The sequence below is a fragment of the Oncorhynchus mykiss genome, chromosome 26, assembly GCF_057628025.1.
Source record: "Oncorhynchus mykiss isolate SJ-2025 chromosome 26, ASM5762802v1, whole genome shotgun sequence".
NCBI lineage: Eukaryota > Metazoa > Chordata > Actinopteri > Salmoniformes > Salmonidae > Oncorhynchus > Oncorhynchus mykiss.
Window position 1 is genome coordinate 44,922,349 of NC_143047.1, and position 21,194 is coordinate 44,943,542.

At 42.1% G+C, this 21,194-nt stretch overlaps 1 protein-coding gene across 1 annotated transcript in view; it reads right to left on the reverse strand.

Annotated features, from left to right (window-relative positions):
* Positions 1–1,307: 1,307 nt before the first annotated feature.
* Positions 1,308–21,194, reverse strand: part of cdhr5a (cadherin related family member 5a) — a 40,046-nt gene continuing 20,159 nt past the window's right edge. The window contains exons 8-14 of the mRNA XM_090223240.1: positions 19,482–19,572; positions 11,692–11,789; positions 8,811–9,017; positions 8,438–8,551; positions 6,633–6,699; positions 5,731–5,891; positions 1,308–4,534 (exon numbers count right to left, since the gene is read on the reverse strand). Coding sequence (XP_090079366.1) covers positions 3,944–4,534; positions 5,731–5,891; positions 6,633–6,699; positions 8,438–8,551; positions 8,811–9,017; positions 11,692–11,789; positions 19,482–19,572 — 1,329 coding nt within the window. The 3' untranslated portion in view covers positions 1,308–3,943. The remainder of the gene's footprint in view (positions 4,535–5,730; positions 5,892–6,632; positions 6,700–8,437; positions 8,552–8,810; positions 9,018–11,691; positions 11,790–19,481; positions 19,573–21,194) is intronic.

Genomic DNA, 21,194 nt, shown 5'->3' on the forward strand with positions numbered 1-21,194 from the left:
CCTGTTTCAGAAGATCAGCTCACACTAATGTCACTGTCAGTCCCCCTTCTAATATATGCTGTAGAGTAGGGGTACTCCACTCCTGTTTCAGAAGATCAGCTCACACTAATGTCACTGTCAGTCCCCCTTCTAATAGATGCTGTAGAGTAAGGGTACTCCACTCCTGTTTCAGAAGATCAGCTCACACTAATGTCACTGTCAGTCCCCCTTCTAATATATGCTGTAGAGTAGGGGTACTCCACTCCTGTTTCAGAAGATCAGCTCACACTAATGTCACTGTCAGTCCCCCTTCTAATAGATGCTGTAGAGTAAGGGTACTCCACTCCTGTTTCAGAAGATCAGCTCACACTAATGTCACTGTCAGTCCCCCTTCTAATATATGCTGTAGAGTAGGGGTACTCCACTCCTGTTTCAGAAGATCAGCTCACACTAATGTCAACGGTCAGTCCCCCTTCTAATAGATGCTGTAGAGTAGGTGTACTCTACTCCTGTTTCAGAAGATCAGCTCACACTAATGTCACTGTCAGTCCCCCTTCTAATAGATGCTGTAGAGTAGGGGTACTCCACTCCTGTTTCAGAAGATCAGCTCACACTAATGTCAAAGGTCAGGATAGATATTGTAATTTATCAGTGTAGTAACAAAAACCCCACCAAGTGACCCATGTGACCCCCAAACTGGTCACACCCCTCTTGTTAGTGGAGAGACTTTTCTTCTATTTTTAACAGCTAATTTCCTGCAATTCTACACATTTTGACATGCCTTGTGTGTTCATATGATACCTGAGTGACTCAACAAAATTAATGGGTGGGTGGGGGTGGGGGGGGGGGGCGCACTGGGGTTGAGGCCTCTGGTCATGTGATCTGGATGACGACTAGATTTCAGATGGGTAAGTTAGGCTAACCAGCTATCTAGCTAACATGACAAGTAGTTAATCAACTGGACATTTCAGACAGGTTATAAACAGCTCTATAAGACCTGTCTGTGAATGACATAACAAGAGGGGGAAAAACTGCTCAAACACAACCACATTTCAAAATTGAACCTTGTACATTTTCCTACATCAGGCACTTCAATCAAACTTTTATTATTTTATCAAATATCTCTTAATAGCCAGGGTTTGGGGGTCCAGTCAATTCATAGAGTAAACCAAATTAGGAATGTTCCCCTTTTTAAAATGCATTGAAGAGAATTGGAATGTCTGTGTACTTCCTGAATTGAAATGGAATTGACCACAATCCTGCTTAGTGACTCATAAATAGTATAAAATGTCAGAATTTGTATCCACATACTTTACACACTGTAATAAGGTTATTACATTACATTTCATAATTGTTTTATTTTCTAACGACGTAAATAAAAATACACACGTCCTCCATTTGTTTAGTAATCAGGAGATATGTTCTCCGTCCAAACCTTTTTCTGTGGTAAAAAAAAAAATATTCACATTTTAAATAGTATTTTTGTTTTTTCCCTCATTAGTAAAACTCATAAAATCTTTCCCAGGGACTTGATGGATTCGCTCTCGGAACGATCATTAAAAGATACCAAGTTAAAAAGTATTGTATCCAACTTGATCCCCTTCTTGTGGTACTTCATGGAAATTGTCTTTATATATTGAATAAATCACAATATAGTGAAAGGAACATCTCCCCATATATTGAAAGGAATATCTCCCCATATATTGAAAGGAATATCTCCCCATATATTGAATGGAATATCTCCCCATATATTGAAAGGAATATCTCCCCATATATTGAAAGGAATATCTCCTCATATATTGAATGGAATATCTCCCCATATATTGAAAGGAATATCTCCCCATATATTGAAAGGAATATCTCCTCATATAGTGAAAGGAATATCTTCCCATATATTGAATGGAATATCTCACCATATATTGAAAGGAATATCTCCCCATATATTGAAAGGAACATCTCCCCATATAGTGAAAGGAATATCTCCCCATATATTGAAAGGAATATCTCCTCATATAGTGAAAGGAATATTTCCCCATATATTGAAAGGAATATCTCCTCATATAGTGAAAGGAATATTTCCCCATATAGTGAAAGGAATATCTCCCCATATATTGAAAGGAATATCTCCTCATATAGTGAAAGGAATATTTCCCCATATAGTGAAAGGAATATCTCCCCATATATTGAAAGGAATATCTCCTCATATAGTGAAAGGAATATTTCCCCATATAGTGAATGGAATATCTTCCCATATAGTGAAAGGAACATCTCCCCATATAGTGAAAGGAATATCTTCCCATATATTGAAAGGAACATCTCCCCATATAGTGAAAGGAACATCTCCCCATATTTTGAATGGAATATCTCCCCATATATTGAAAGGAACATCTCCCCATAGTGTGATGGAAGCCACATGATGTAGACACACACTTATCCAAAACGGGTAATTCCCTCCAATCTGTGTGAACTAATGTCCATGTTCCAGAATCCCACTCTGGGATCACCATAAGCAGGTTTTCCCATGATGATGGAAACTCCATTTCTCTTCCCGGCTGGGGTATGTTCTTCAGAGCGGTCTGTTCGTACTGGACATCTTCAGATACCTTCCTGTTTTACTCTGTTTTCTTCTGTTCTGTGCCTTTAACACAGATATCCTCTCCCTATATAATATAACCCAGATATCCTCTCCCTATAGACTATAACCTAGATATCCTCTCCCTATAGAATATAACCTAGATATCCTCCTGCCTATAGACTATAACCCAGATATCCTCCTGCCTATAGACTATAACCCAGATATCCTCTCCCCATAGAATATAACCCAGATATCCTCTCCCTATAGAATATAACCCAGATATCCTCTCCCTATAGAATATAACCCAGATATCATCTCCCTATAGAATATAACCCAGATATCCTCTCCCTATAGAATATAACCCAGATATCCTCTCCCTATTGAATTCACCCAGATATCCTCTCCCTATTGGACATAACCCAGATATCATCTCCCTATAGAATATAACCCAGATATCCTCTCCCTATAGACTATAACCCAGATATCCTCCTGCCTATAGAATATAACCCAGATATCCTCTCCCTATAGAATATAATCCAGATATCCTCTCCCTATAGAATATAACCCAGATATCCTCCTGCCTATAGAATATAACCCAGATATCCTCTCCATATAGAATATAACCCAGATATCCTCTCCCCATAGACTGTAACCCAGATATCATCTCCCTATAGAATATAACCCAGATATCCTCTCCCTATAGAATATAACCCAGATATCCTCTCCCTATTGAATTCACCCAGATATCCTCTCCCTATAGAATATAACCCAGATATCCTCTCCCTATTGAATTCACCCAGATATCCTCTCCCTATTGGAAATAACCCAGATATCATCTCCCTATAGAATATAACCCAGATATCCTCTCCCTATAGAATATAACCCAGATATCCTCTCCCTATTGAATTCACCCAGATATCCTCTCCCTATTGGAAATAACCCAGATATCCTCTCCCTATAGAATATAACCCAGATATCCTCCTGCCTATAGAATATAACCCAGATATCCTCTCCCTATAGAATATAACCCAGATATCCTCTCCCTATAGAATATAACCCAGATATCCTCTCCCTGTAGAATATAACCCAGATATCCTCTCCCTATAGACTATAACCTAGATATCCTCTCCCTTTGGAATATAACCCAGATATCCTCCTGCCTATAGAATATAACCCAGATATCATCTCCCTATAGAATATAACCCAGATATCATCTCCCTATAGAATATAACCCAGATATCATCTCCCTATAGAATATAACCCAGATATCCTCTCCCTATAGAATATAACCCAGATATCCTCTCCCTATTGAATATAACCTAGATATCCTCTCCCTATTGAATATAACCCAGATATCCTCTCCCTATAGAATATAACCCAGATATCCTCTCAACCCTCCTTCTCTTTTTCCTCTTTAGCAGCTGAATCAGACTCTCCATGGCTCTCCTGGTTCCCATGCCCACCATCTATCTCTGTCTGACTAGACATGCTCCTGTCTCCCCCCTCCACCTCCTCCATGTCCAACACCTCCTCCTCAGTCTCCTCTTCCTGACCCAGAGTATCCGGGATGATCTCCACCTCGATCCCAGACGCATCCTCGTTCTCCTTAAACCACACTGACTTCCCTCCTTCCTTCCTTCCCCCCTTGGCGAGGATGGACCTCACCCCGTCCTTGTCTCCTCCTTCTACTCTCCCATCCCCCATAGCAGGGCTGCAGGCCGGGCTGGGCTTGGCATTGTGGTTGGCGTACAGGCCGCAGAAGCCACAGTGGCGGTCGCTCCGGCGTCGCTCCAGGGGGATGGCTCTGCCTCTGTCCCCAGGGACAGTAGCACCTCGGCCCCTCTTGTCTACCGGCTCTGGGCGTCTGGGTCTGCAGCGCAGGGCATCACCCTCGGTACCCTGGTAGCCATCGTTGGTGTACTGCAGGGTGTCTTTGGGTCTCCCTTGGGGCCTTGTCATCTTCAGACATGGAGCCAGACACTACAGACAAGACAGAAGACAGGACAGCAACCATGTTAAATCTGTCAAGTACAAGGATCACAGGATACGAGATGCATGTGTTGTGTGTATATCATTTGGTTGAATAAATAGTAACAAAATAAATAATACAAGTAGATAAATAGTCATAAATAATAGCAATAAAGATGTCCTACGAGTTAAAAACTGAAGCACTAGAGAGAGGAGTAGAGAGAGAGAGAGAGAGAGAGAAAGCTGTCATTTACGCACAAGTTAATGAACCATTGATCTCTAGGCATAGTTCAATGTCACAGATGCTTCTGCCTTCCCATAGCGTTAGGTTCATTTATTCTGCTTTAACACACAGAGAGCCCTTCTGTGAAGCACTACTCATAAATATTCAGTGAAGCTGTTCAATTCAATCAGGATAAATGCCTTGTTCACAGGCCTTCTAATCAGCGTCTAATCCTATCCAGGGTTATTGAACCAGCCATCACCACTCCATCCAACAACCCCGGCTAGCCTGCTAACCTGATCTCAGATCTGTTTGTTAAGTCCTGCCAAGGTGTTGGCAAGACAACACAAGCAGTGCTGACACTAGGTTACCTTCCTGTTAGGGCTCAGGCCGTCTCAAAAACGCTCGCAGGACAGGACTTTCACCAAGTGTCATGCTGCGGGACTTCCTCAATACCAGCATTCCCCTGGGAGAAACCCACATGAAGGGCCTTCCTACTGGTGATTACTAGTGGGGGAAACTCATCTATCGTCTCTGACTTCTCCCACATACTGACCTCTGATGTCACATTCCACTGGGAGAAACCCACATGAAGGGCCTTCCTACTGGTGATTACTAGTGGGGGAAACTCATCTATCGTCTCTGACTTCTCCCACATACTGACCTCTGATGTCACATACTAAGGAAATGACCTCCATAACAATTTTGGCAGTTAAATACAACAATAAAACATTATTCATTAAAATAAATAATCTATTAATATGTTTTTTTGCACACTATAATTAGTTTGTGTGTCTGAAAGCTGTGCTGTTAGTGTATGGTTGACGCTGCTTGTTTGCCATTAGCCAATCGTCATACTCAACGTGTTTACAGCACATCACACATACAACTCGTTGATCCCGGTTTACAAGTAGTATTATCAGAGTTTCCCACTTGTCATGAACGCAGCATCAGTTCTGAGCTGAACTCACAGAATGGTGCTGACCTCAGTTATCTTATCCAGGTTGGCGCCTCCTTTCTTCAGGCGGGAGATCAGGAAGCCAATCACGATGAAGCAGAGAACCAAGATGGCTGCCATGACCAATCCCAGAAGAGCCATGTCCCCCGCCCGGTACCCTGCCCCCGAGGGCAAAGGAACCGCCACAGCTGTAGAGGGTCAGAGGTCAGAGAAAATAATAGTCAAGGCAACCAGTCAAGATATCAATCAATCCCTAACCCTAACCCTTATCAACCAACCAATCAATATATTAATCAATCAAGTTATCAACCAACCAATCAATATATTAATCAATCAAGTTATCAACCAACCAATCAATATATTAATCAATCAATCAAGTTATCAACCAACCAATCAATATATTAATCAATCAATCAAGTTATCAACCAACCAATCAATATATTAATCAATCAATCAAGTTATCAACCAACCAATCAATCAATATATGAATCAATCAAGTTATCAACCAACCAATCAATATATTAATCAATCAAGTTATCAACCAACCAATCAATATATGAATCAATCAAGTTATCAACCAACCAATCAATATATTAATCAATCAAGTTATCAACCAACCAATCAATATATTAATCAATCAATCCAGCCGTTACAGCAGACAATGGCTTTAATATAGAGAGTACAGATCCTACTGTTGGTAGGAGTAGATCATCACCATAGTATATTAATACAGGCTTTAATATAGAGAGTACAGATCCTACTGTTGGTAGGAGTAGATCATCACCATAGTATATTAATACAGGCTTTAATATGGAGAGTACAGATCCTACTGTTGGTTGGAGTAGATCATCTGAACAATCAGTCATCAAGGGCTCATTTCCCTTTGCTGTGAGTTAATCTTCCCTTGTGGTGCTGTGTGAAAGTCTTACCTGGTATAACCAGGACAGAGAGGGCCGCTGTACCAAACTCCCCTGTAGACAGGTCCATAGCACGAATCTACACACACATCACAAGGAAAAATACAATATTATAATTTCTCGGAATGTCTCTGCAACCCCCCAGCATTAACCAAAACATTCGTCAAAATAATTATAGTAGTCTAGTAAAAGGCAGGTAACCACTCAGGTGAAGAGCGAAGGACTCTGCCTTCACAACCCTCTTCAGAACAACAATGAGGCAGGTAACCACTCAGGTGAAGAGCGAAGGACTCTGCCTTCACAACCCTCTTCAGAAGAACAATGAGGCAGGTAACCACTCACCTGGAGAGCGAAGGACTCTGTCTTCACAACCCTCTTCAGAAGAACAATGAGGCAGGTAACCACTCAGCTGCAGAGCGAAGGACTCTGCCTTCACAACCCTCTTCAGAAGAACAATGAGGCAGGTAACCACTCACCTGGAGAGCGAAGGACTCTGCCTTCACAACCCTCTTCAGAAGAACAATGAGGCAGGTAACCACTCACCTGCAGAGCGAAGGACTCTGTCTTCACAACCCTCTTCAGAAGAACAATGGGGCAGGTAACCACTCACCTGGAGAGCGAAGGACTCTGTCTTCACAACCCTCTTCAGAAGAACAATGAGGCAGGTAACCACTCACCTGCAGAGCGAAGGACTCTGCCTTCACAACCCTCTTCAGAAGAACAATGAGGCAGGTAACCACTCACCTGGAGAGCGAAGGACTCTGCCTTCACAACCCTCTCCAGAAGAACAATGAGGCAGGTAACCACTCACCTGCAGAGCGAAGGACTCTGCCTTCACAACCCTCTCCAGAAGAACAATGAGGCAGGTAACCACTCACCTGCAGAGCGAAGGACTCTGCCTTCACAACCCTCTTCAGAAGAACAATGAGGCAGGTAACCACTCACCTGGAGAGCGAAGGACTCTGCCTTCACAACCCTCTTCAGAAGAACAATGAGGCAGGTAACCACTCACCTGCAGAGCGAAGGACTCTGTCTTCACAACCCTCTTCAGAAGAACAATGAGGCAGGTAACCACTCACCTGCAGAGCGAAGGACTCTGCCTTCACAACCCTCTTCAGAAGAACAATGAGGCAGGTAACCACTCACCTGCAGAGCGAAGGACTCTGCCTTCACAACCCTCTTCAGAAGAACAATGAGGCAGGTAACCACTCACCTGGAGAGCCAAGGACTCTGTCTTCACAATCCTCTTCAGAAGAACAATGAGGCAGGTAACCACTCACCTGGAGAGCGAAGGACTCTTGTCTTCACAACCCTCTTCAGAAGAACAATGAGGCAGGTAACCACTCACCTGGAGAGCGAAGGACTCTGTCTTCACAACCCTCTTCAGAAGAACAATGAGGCAGGTAACCACTCACCTGGAGAGCGAAGGACTCTGCCTTCACAACCCTCTTCAGAAGAACAATGAGGCAGGTAACCACTCACCTGGAGAGCGAAGGACTCTGCCTTCACAATCCTCTTCAGAAGAACAATGAGGCAGGTAACCACTCACCTGGAGAGTGAAGGACTCTGCCTTCACAACCCTCTTCAGAAGAACAATGAGGCAGGTAACCACTCACCTGCAGAGCGAAGGACTCTGCCTTCACAACCAACTTCAGAAGAACAATGAGGCAGGTAACCACTCACCTGCAGAGCGAAGGACTCTGTCTTCACAATCCTCTTCAGAAGAACAATGAGGCAGGTAACCACTCACCTGCAGAGCGAAGGACTCTGCCTTCACAACCCTCTTCAGAAGAACAATGAGGCAGGTAACCACTCACCTGCAGAGCGAAGGACTCTGTCTTCACAATCCTCTTCAGAAGAACAAACCCTTCGTTTGTTACGTTGACATAACTGCTGTACTGCACCTCATATCTTATGTCTGGGTTTACACCCTAAAACACACACACACAAGCTGATTAAAGTTGTGTGTCAGTGTTTCAAATCCCACACAGAACAGAAGCGTAGCTACCCACAATTGCAGGTAATTGTGTCATTTCTAGGACTTTCACGGTGCCAGACGAGTATGTCTCTACTGTATATGAGACGTGACATTACATTTAGAGGTCCCATGAACAAACACAGACTGAGATTGTAAGACAAGTGTCTGCTAAAATGATTCAAATGTAAATGTTGATCCCTTTTGACTCTTACGGTGGCAAAGTCCTCGTCTCTGGCCCTGACCCTGAAGGGTCTGTTGGAGGTTCTGTCTCGTAGGATCATGGTCTCTGGGACTGAGTTACTGTAGATGTAACCTTCATAACGCTCCTTCTCAAACCGCGGAGGGTTCCTGCTCTTCCTCAGCACCTCGATGGTGACCTGAGTCACCGCAAACTGGTCCCTGTTGGTAACCTGGGAGGCCTGGGAGAGATGGGAGAGATTGGAGAGATGGGAGAGATGGAGAGATGGGAGAGAGGGAGAGATGGGAGAGATTGGAGAGATGGAGAGATGGGAGATTGGAGAGATGGAGAGAGGGAGAGATGGGAGAGAGGGAGAGATGGGAGAGAGGGAGAGATGGAAGAGATGGAAGAGATGGAGAGATGGGAGAGAGGGAGAGATGGGAGAGAGGGAGAGATGGGAGAGAGGGAGAGAGGGAGAGATTTGAGAGATGGAGAGAGGGAGAGATGGGAGAGAGGGAGAGATGGAAGAAAGGGAGAGATGGGAGAGATTGGAGAGATGGAAGAGAGGAAGAGATGGAGAGATGGGAGAGATTGGAGAGATGGAGAGAGGGAGAGATGGAAGAGATGGAAGAGATGGAGAGATAGGAGAGAGTATTGTCCATCTCCAGTCCCCGAGGGCCTAGTGTCTGCAGGTTATCACTCCGCCCCCTTGTGATTAAGGTCATTGATTGGTTAGGAACTCCTGTTGTGGAAATTCTAACCTAGTGAGAAAGACTTTGTTAATTCTTCAAACAGTTTACCTTTATTTAATAAGAATTGCAGTAATGTAGCTGGTCGATCCCAACACTCTGAAGTGTGCTGCCGAGAGCTCAATCATACAGAGAATACAGAGGCCTTTTACAGCAAAGATACAACCCCTTGGTCTATATGACAAACAACAGATGTGTGGAATGGGTCAGAAGGTGAGGCTTGGTCTATGAGAAAGGAGCCAGATAGCATTTGCTGTGAAGACTGTTCAAATTGTATAGAAACCAGGGTTTGGCCCCATCATGATCTCACTATTTATAAAGGCAACATCTAATGGACTCTATGTGCCATTAACACAAACCTTTTTTTATTTAAGTAGGCAAGTCAGCTATGACCACATTCTTATTTACAATGACGGCCTAGGAACAGTGGGTTAACTGCCTTGTTCAGGGGCAGAACAACAGATTTTTACCTTGTCAGCTCAGGGATTCAATCTAGCAACCTTTTGGTTACTGGTCCAACGATCTAACCACTAGTCTACCTGCTGCCCACAAAACTTGTTCTAGTTCCTGAGTATCATCATTATCATCAAAATGTCATTTGGTAACGCATATACGTTGGCCAAATAGATGAGGATCAGATTCCCTCTCAGGATCAGAGGGTTCCTCCTCTCCATTCAGCAGGGACATGATGAGAAGAACCTGGTCTTAGGGGCCAAACCCTGCTTTCTATACAATGGGAACAGTCTTCACAACAAACGCTATCTGGCTGGGGGGGATACTGTTCCAATCGTATAGAAAGTAGGGTTAGTTACAACCTGGGGAATAGTTACAGGGGAGAGAAGAGGAGATGAATGAACCAATTGTGAGCTGGGGATGATTAGGTGACCATGATGGTATGAAGGCCATTGGGAATTTAGTCAGGACACCGGGGTTATCACGCCTACTCTTATGATAAGTGCCATGGTATCTTTAGTGACCACAGAGCGTCAGGACACCTGTTTAACGTCCCATCTGAAAGACGGCACCCTACACAGGGCAATGTCCCCAATCACTGCCCTGGGGTATAGGGATATATTTTCTTAGACCAGAGGAAAGAGTGCCACCTTCTGGCCCTCCAGCACCACTTCCAGCAGCATCTGGACTCCCATCCAGGGACCAACCCTGCTTAGCTTCAGAAGCAAGCCAGCAACATCTGGTCTCCCATCCAGGGACCGACCAGGACCAACCCCGCTTAGCTTCAGAAGCAAGCCAGCAGCATCTGGTCTCCCATCCAGGGACCGACCAGGACCAACCCCGCTTAGCTTCAGAAGCAAGCCAGCAGCATCTGGTCTCCCATCCAGGGACCAACCAGGACCAACCCTGCTTAGTTTCAGAAGCAAGCCAGCAGTGGGATGCAGGGTGGTATGCAGGGTGGTATGCAGGGTGGTATGCTGGTGGTATGCTGGGTGGTATGCAGGGTGGTATGCAGGGTGGTATGCTGGGTGGTAGGCAGGGTGGTATGCAGGGTGGTATGCTGGGTGGTATGCAGGGTGGTATGCAGGGTGATATGCATGGTGGGATGCAGGGTGGTATGCAGGGTGGTATGCAGGGTGATATGCATGGTGGGATGCAGGGTGGTATGCAGGGTGGTATGCAGGGTGGTATGCTGGGTGGTATGCTGGGTGGTATGCAGGGTGGTATGCTGGGTGGTATGCAGGGTGGTATGTCTCCTGTGACAGACTGTTCATATAAATACCAAATAGCATGACCAGCACACGCAAGATTTAGTTCTGGGTTTCCAGATTACTATGTGAAAAACTAGATAAACTATGTGAAAAACTAGATAAACTATGTCATAAACTAGATAAACTATGTCATGAACTAGAATTCTTCTCAAACACAAATAAGATCAGATCAAGTCACCACAATGTATTTTATATTAGTGACTTTTAGAAATATATTTTAGAAAATGTATAGCTACTTTATGAACTATATGTTTATAAAAATGTAGTTTGAAACCCAAAATTATGTTCTAGTTAGATGATCTCATTCATCATCATTTGAAAAGATCCATGATCTGAAGATCAATTTCAATGTTGAACACAATCAGAGCTTTCAATCGATTATATGCCAAAATAAGTAATTGAGTGCACAGATGGAAATGCAGATTGAAAAGACATCTCTTACCAGGACAGTGAGGGTTATTGGGCCTGCTATGTCTGCTGCTTTGGCCATGGAGATGTTTCCCGTCTCCTCATCGATCTGGAAGATGCTGCCTTCATTCCCTGGGAGGGGAAAGATACACAAACCGTGAAGTCAAGATCAGTCTGCTATGAGATACAGAGGAGGAACCGTGAAGTCAAGATCAGTCTGCTATGAGATACAGAGGAGAAACCGTGAAGTCAAGATCAGTCTGCTATGAGATACAGAGGAGGAACCGAGAAGTCAAGATCAGTCTGCTATGAGATACAGAGGAGAAACCGTGAAGTCAAGATCAGTCTGCTATGAGATACAGAGGAGGAACCGTGAAGTCAAGATCAGTCTGCTATGAGATACAGAGGAGAAACCGTGAAGTCAAGATCAGTCTGCTATGAGATACAGAGGAGAAACCGGTATGATGATATCTGATCAATTATGATATATTTTAATAATATAGAAAACTTTGTGGTCGTACGCACATCCTTATAAAAAACGTTGATGCTCAGCTGATAATGTAAAGAGAACAGGAAGTCCCTGACATTGTATATGCTCCCAATTACCACCTTTACTGGCAGCGTCTCCATCTTCATAAGGTAAAATACATCTTACTGTGAGGAGAACATTAAAACAAGATTACTGTGGAGAGAACATTAAAACTAGATTACTGTGAGGAGAACATCAACACTAGATAACTGTGGAGAGAACATCAACACTAGATAACTGTGAGGAGAACATTAAAACTAGATAACTGTGAGGAGAACATCAACACTAGATAACTGTGAGGAGAACATCAACACTAGATAACTGTGAGGAGAACATCAACACTAGATTACTGTGAGGAGAACATCAACACTAGATAACTGTGAGGAGAACATCAACACTAGATTACTGTGAGGAGAACATCAACACTAGATAACTGTGAGGAGAACATTAAAACTAGATTACTGTGAGGAGAACATCAACACTAGATAACTGTGAGGAGAACATTAAAACTAGATTACTGTGGGGAGAACATCAACACTAGATAACTGTGAGGAGAACATCAACACTAGATAACTGTGAGGAGAACATCAACACTAGATTACTGTGAGGAGAACATCAACACTAGATAACTGTGAGGAGAACATCAACACTAGATAACTGTGAGGAGAACATCAACACTAGATAACTGTGAGGAGAACATCAACACTAGATAACTGTGAGGAGAACATCAACACTAGATTACTGTGAGGAGAACATCAACACTAGATTACTGTGAGGAGAACATTAAAACTAGATTACTGTGAGGAGAACATCAACACTAGATAACTGTGAGGAGAACATTAAAACTAGATTACTGTGAGGAGAACATCAACACTAGATTACTGTGAGGAGAACATCAACACTAGATTACTGTGAGGAGAACATCAACACTAGATAACTGTGAGGAGAACATCAACACTAGATAACTGTGAGGAGAACATCAACACTAGATTACTGTGAGGAGAACATCAACACTAGATTACTGTGAGGAGAACATCAACACTAGATAACTGTGAGGAGAACCTCAACACTAGATAACTGTGAGGAGAACATCAACACTAGATAACTGTGAGGAGAACATCAACACTAGATAACTGTGGAGAGAACATCAACACTAGATAACTGTGAGGAGAACATCAACACTAGATAACTGTGAGGAGAACATCAACACTAGATAACTGTGAGGAGAACATCAACACTAGATTACTGTGAGGAGAACATCAACACTAGATTACTGTTAGGAGAACATTAAAACTAGATTACTGTGAGGAGAACATCAACACTAGATTACTGTGAGGAGAACATCAACACTAGATAACTGTGAGGAGAACATCAACACTAGATTACTGTGAGGAGAACATCAACACTAGATTACTGTGAGGAGAACATCAACACTAGATAACTGTGGGGAGAACATCAACACTAGATTACTGTGAGGAGAACATCAACACTAGATTACTGTGAGGAGAACATCAACACTAGATTACTGTTAGGAGAACATCAACACTAGATAACTGTGAGGAGAACATCAACACTAGATAACTGTGAGGAGAACATTAAAACTAGATTACTGTGAGGAGAACATCAACACTAGATTACTGTGAGGAGAACATTAAAACTAGATTACTGTGAGGAGAACATCAACACTAGATAACTGTGAGGAGAACATCAACACTAGATTACTGTGAGGAGAACATCAACACTAGATAACTGTGGAGAGAACATCAACACTAGATAACTGTGAGGAGAACATTAAAACTAGATTGCTGTGAGGAGAACATCAACACTAGATAACTGTGAGGAGAACATCAACACTAGATAACTGTGAGGAGAACATCAACACTAGATAACTGTGAGGAGAACATTAAAACTAGATTGCTGTGAGGAGAACATCAACACTAGATTACTGTGAGGAGAACATCAACACTAGATAACTGTGAGGAGAACATCAACACTAGATAACTGTGAGGAGAACATCAACACTAGATAACTGTGAGGAGAACATCAACACTAGATAACTGTGAGGAGAACATCAACACTAGATAACTGTGAGGAGAACATCAACACTAGATAACTGTGAGGAGAACATCAACACTAGATTACTGTGAGGAGAACATCAACACTAGATTACTGTGAGGAGAACATCAACACTAGATAACTGTGGAGAGAACATCAACACTAGATAACTGTGAGGAGAACCTCAACACTAGATAACTGTGGAGAGAACATTACATCTAGATAACTGTGAGGAGAACATCAACACTAGATTACTGTGAGGAGAACATCAACACTAGATAACTGTGGAGAGAACATCAACACTAGATAACTGTGAGGAGAACATCAACACTAGATAACTGTGAGGAGAACATCAACACTAGATAACTGTGAGGAGAACATCAACACTAGATTACTGTGAGGAGAACATCAACACTAGATAACTGTGAGGAGAACATCAACACTAGATAACTGTGAGGAGAACATCAACACTAGATAACTGTGAGGAGAACATCAACACTAGATAACTGTGAGGAGAACCTCAACACTAGATAACTGTGAGGAGAACATTAAAACTAGATTACTGTGAGGAGAACATCAACACTAGATAACTGTGAGGAGAACATCAACACTAGATAACTGTGAGGAGAACATCAACACTAGATTACTGTTAGGAGAACATCAACACTAGATAACTGTGAGGAGAACATTAAAACTAGATTACTGTGAGGAGAACATCAACACTAGATAACTGTGAGGAGAACATCAACACTAGATAACTGTGAGGAGAACATCAACACTAGATAACTGTGAGGAGAACATTAAAACTAGATTACTGTGAGGAGAACATCAACACTAGATAACTGTGAGGAGAACATCAACACTAGATAACTGTGAGGAGAACATCAACACTAGATTACTGTGAGGAGAACATCAACACTAGATAACTGTGAGGAGAACATCAACACTAGATAACTGTGAGGAGAACATCAACACTAGATAACTGTGAGGAGAACATCAACACTAGATTACTGTGAGGAGAACATCAACACTAGATAACTGTGGAGAGAACATCAACACTAGATAACTGTGAGGAGAACATCAACACTAGATAACTGTGGAGAGAACATCAACACTAGATAACTGTGAGGAGAACATCAACACTAGATAACTGTGAGGAGAACATCAACACTAGATAACTGTGAGGAGAACATCAACACTAGATAACTGTGAGGAGAACATTAAAACTAGATTACTGTGAGGAGAACATCAACACTAGATAACTGTGGAGAGAACATCAACACTAGATTACTGTGAGGAGAACATCAACACTAGATAACTGTGGAGAGAACATCAACACTAGATAACTGTGAGGAGAACATCAACACTAGATAACTGTGAGGAGAACATCAACACTAGATAACTGTGAGGAGAACATCAACACTAGATAACTGTGAGGAGAACATTAAAACTAGATTACTGTGAGGAGAACATCAACACTAGATAACTGTGAGGAGAACATCAACACTAGATAACTGTGAGGAGAACATCAACACTAGATAACTGTGAGGAGAACATTAAAACTAGATTACTGTGAGGAGAACATCAACACTAGATAACTGTGAGGAGAACATCAACACTAGATAACTGTGGAGAGAACATCAACACTAGATAACTGTGAGGAGAACATCAACACTAGATAACTGTGAGGAGAACATCAACACTAGATAACTGTGGAGAGAACATCAACACTAGATAACTGTTAGGAGAACATTAACACTAGATTACTGTGAGGAGAACATTAACACTAGATAACTGTGAGGAGAACATCAACACTAGATAACTGTGAGGAGAACATCAACACTAGATAACTGTGGAGAGAACATCAACACTAGATAACTGTGAGGAGAACATCAACACTAGATAACTGTGAGGAGAACATCAACACTAGATAACTGTGAGGAGAACATCAACACTAGATAACTGTGGAGAGAACATCAACACTAGATAACTGTGAGGAGAACATTAAAACTAGATTACTGTGAGGAGAACATCAACACTAGATAACTGTTAGGAGAACATCAACACTAGATAACTGTGAGGAGAACCTCAACACTAGATAACTGTGAGGAGAACATCAACACTAGATTACTGTGAGGAGAACATCAACATTAGATAACTGTGAGGAGAACATCAACACTAGATTACTGTGAGGAGAACATCAACACTAGATTACTGTGAGGAGAACATCAACACTAGATTACTGTGAGGAGAACCTCAACACTAGATTACTGTTAGGAGAACATCAACACTAGATAACTGTGAGGAGAACCTCAACACTAGATAACTGTGAGGAGAACATCAACACTAGATTACTGTGAGGAGAACCTCAACACTAGATTACTGTTAGGAGAACATCAACACTAGATAACTGTGAGGAGAACATCAACACTAGATTACTGTGAGGAGAACATCAACACTAGATAACTGTGAGGAGAACATCAACACTAGATAACTGTGAGGAGAACATTAAAACTAGATTACTGTGAGGAGAACATCAACACTAGATAACTGTGAGGAGAACATTAAAACTAGATTACTGTTGGGAGAACATTAAAACTAGATTACTGTGAGGAGAACATCAACACTAGATTACTGTTAGGAGAACATCAACACTAGATAACTGTGAGGAGAACATCAACACTAGATAACTGTGAGGAGAACATCAACACTAGATAACTGTGAGGAGAACATCAACACTAGATTACTGTGAGGAGAACATCAACACTAGATTACTGTGAGGAGAACATCAACACTAGATTACTGTGAGGAGAACATCAACACTAGATAACTGTGAGGAGAACATCAACACTAGATTACTGTGAGGAGAACATTAAAACTAGATTACTGTGAGGAGAACATCAACACTAGATAACTGTGAGGAGAACATCAACACTAGATTACTGTGAGGAGAACATCAACACTAGATAACTGTGAGGAGAACATCAACACTAGATTACTGTGAGGAGAACATCAACACTAGATAACTGTGAGGAGAACATCAACACTAGATTACTGTGAGGAGAACATTAAAACTAGATTACTGTGAGGAGAACATCAACACTAGATTACTGTGAGGAGAACATCAACACTAGATAACTGTGAGGAGAACATCAACACTAGATTACTGTGAGGAGAACATTACATCTAGATTACTGTGAGGAGAACATCAACACTAGATTACTGTGAGGAGAACATCAACACTAGATTACTGTGAGGAGAACATCAACACTAGATAACTGTTAGGAGAACATCAACACTAGATAACTGTGAGGAGAACATCAACACTAGATTACTGTGAGGAGAACATTAAAACTAGATAACTGTGAGGAGAACATCAACACTAGATTACTGTGAGGAGAACATCAACACTAGATTACTGTGAGGAGAACATCAACACTAGATAACTGTGAGGAGAACATCAACACTAGATAACTGTGAGGAGAACATTAAAACTAGATAACTGTGAGGAGAACATCAACACTAGATTACTGTGAGGAGAACATCAACACTAGATAACTGTGAGGAGAACATCAACACTAGATAACTGTGAGGAGAACATTAAAACTAGATAACTGTGAGGAGAACATCAACACTAGATTACTGTGAGGAGAACATCAACACTAGATTACTGTGAGGAGAACATCAACACTAGATAACTGTGAGGAGAACATCAACACTAGATTACTGTGAGGAGAACATCAACACTAGATTACTGTGGAGAGAACATCAACACTAGATTACTGTGAGGAGAACATCAACACTAGATAACTGTGGAGAGAACATCAACACTAGATAACTGTGGAGAGAACATCAACACTAGATAACTGTGAGGAGAACATCAACACTAGATAACTGTGGAGAGAACATCAACACTAGATAACTGTGGAGAGAACATCAACACTAGATAACTGTGGAGAGAACATCAACACTAGATAACTGTGGAGAGAACATCAACACTAGATAACTGTGAGGAGAACATCAACACTAGATAACTGTGAGGAGAACATCAACACTAGATAACTGTGAGGAGAACATCAACACTAGATAACTGTGAGGAGAACATCAACACTAGATAACTGTGAGGAGAACATCAACACTAGATTACTGTGGAGAGAACATCAACACTAGATTACTGTGAGGAGAACATCAACACTAGATAACTGTGAGGAGAACATCAACACTAGATAACTGTGAGGAGAACATCAACACTAGATAACTGTGAGGAGAACATCAACACTAGATTACTGTGAGGAGAACATTAAAACTAGATTACTGTGGAGAGAACATTAAAACTAGATAACTGTGAGGAGAACATCAACACTAGATAACTGTTAGGAGAACATCAACACTAGATAACTGTGAGGAGAACATCAACACTAGATAACTGTGAGGAGAACATTAAAACTAGATTGCTGTGAGGAGAACATCAACACTAGATAACTGTGAGGAGAACATCAACACTAGATTACTGTGAGGAGAACATCAACACTAGATAACTGTGGAGAGAACATCAACACTAGATAACTGTTAGGAGAACATCAACACTAGATAACTGTGAGGAGAACATCAACATTAGATTACTGTGAGGAGAACATCAACACTAGATTACTGTGAGGAGAACATCAACACTAGATTACTGTGAGGAGAACATCAACACTAGATAACTGTGAGGAGAACATTAAAACTAGATTACTGTGAGGAGAACATCAACACTAGATAACTGTGAGGAGAACATTAAAACTAGATTACTGTGAGGAGAACATCAACACTAGATAACTGTGAGGAGAACATCAACACTAGATAACTGTGAGGAGAACCTCAACACTAGATAACTGTGGAGAGAACATCAACACTAGATTACTGTTAGGAGAACATCAACACTAGATAACTGTGGGGAGAACATTAAAACTAGATTACTGTGAGGAGAACCTCAACACTAGATAACTGTGGAGAGAACATCAACACTAGATTACTGTGAGGAGAACATTACATCTAGATAACTGTTAGGAGAACATCAACACTAGATAACTGTGGGGAGAACATTAAAACTAGATTACTGTGAGGAGAACATCAACACTAGATAACTGTGAGGAGAACCTCAACACTAGATTACTGTGAGGAGAACCTCAACACTAGATAACTGTGGGGAGAACATCAACACTAGATAACTGTGGGGAGAACATAAAGACCTGTTGTACCTCTAAGTATCCTGTAGTTGATCATCTCACTCCTGTTTCTGTCTCCATCCTTGGCGTATAACGGACCAGGCTCCAGAGATAGAGCACCGTCCTGTGGACAACAACAGACCAGGGTTCAGAGATAGAGCACCGTCCTGTGGACAACAACAGACCAGGGTTCAGAGATAAAGCACCGTCCTGTGGACAACAACAGACCAGGGTTCAGAGATAGAGCACCGTCCTGTGGACAACAACAGACCAGGCTCCAGAGATAAAGCACCGTCCTGTGGACAACAACAGACCAGGGTTCAGAGTTAAAGCCCCGTCCTGTGGACAACAACAGACCAGGCTCCAGAGATAAAGCACAGTCCTGTGGACAACAACAGACCAGGGTCCAGAGATAAAGCACAGTCCTGTGTCAACAGACCAGGGTTCAGAGATAAAGCACCGTCCTGTGGACAACGACAGACCAGGGTCCAGAGATAAAGCACCGTCCTGTGGACAACAACAGACCAGGGTCCAATACATACTGTATGTGAAATACTTGAGCTGCACCTGGTTGAGTTTGCCCTGTTTAATGGAACCAATTGAATAGTCCCAAAAGTGAAAACTCTTAAGCTAAATCAAATGCACCGCGATTTCTAAAATACACTATAAGTACTCTACAAGTGGATGTGGCACTTCTAGAAGATGTACGATGTGGACTACTGATGAAGGAGAACGGGTCAACTTTATCAACATGAAGAAGAGAAGTTCCTCTCTCTGTTCAGGTACACAGATATACTGTATCACACCTCTCTGTTCAGGTACACAGATATACTGTATCACACCTCTCTGTTCAGGTACACAGATATACTGTATCACACACCTCTCTCTGTTCAGGTACACAGATATACTGTATCACACCTCTCTGTTCAGGTACACAGATATACTGTATCACACCTCTCTGTTCAGGTACACAGATATACTGTATCACACACCTCTCTCTGTTCAGGTACACAGATATACTGTATCACACACCTCTCTCTGTTCAGGTACACAGATATACTGTATCACACCTCTCTGTTCAGGTACACAGATATACTGTATCACACCTCTCTGTTCAGGTACACAGATATACTGTATCACACACCTCTCTCTGTTCAGGTACACAGATATACTGTATCACACACCTCTCTCTGTTCAGGTACACAGATATACTGTATCACACCTCTCTGTTCAGGTACACAGATATACTGTATCACACCTCTCTGTTCAGGTACACAGATATACTGTATCACACCTCTCTGTTCAGGTACACAGATATACTGTATCACACACCTCTCTCTGTTCAGGTACACAGATATACTGTATCACACCTCTCTGTTCAGGTACACAGATATACTGTATCACACCTCTCTGTTCAGGTACACAGATATACTGTATCACACACCTCTCTCTGTTCAGGTACACAGATATACTGTATCACACACCTCTCTCTGTTCAGGTACACAGATATACTGTATCACACCTCTCTGTTCAGGTACACAGATATACTGTATCACACACCTCTCTCTGTTCAGGTACACAGATATACTGTATCACACCTCTCTGTTCAGGTACACAGATATACTGTATCACACACCTCTCTCTGTTCAGGTACACAGATATACTGTATCACACCTCTCTGTTCAGGTACACAGATATACTGTATCACACCTCTCTGTTCAGGTACACAGATATACTGTATCACAC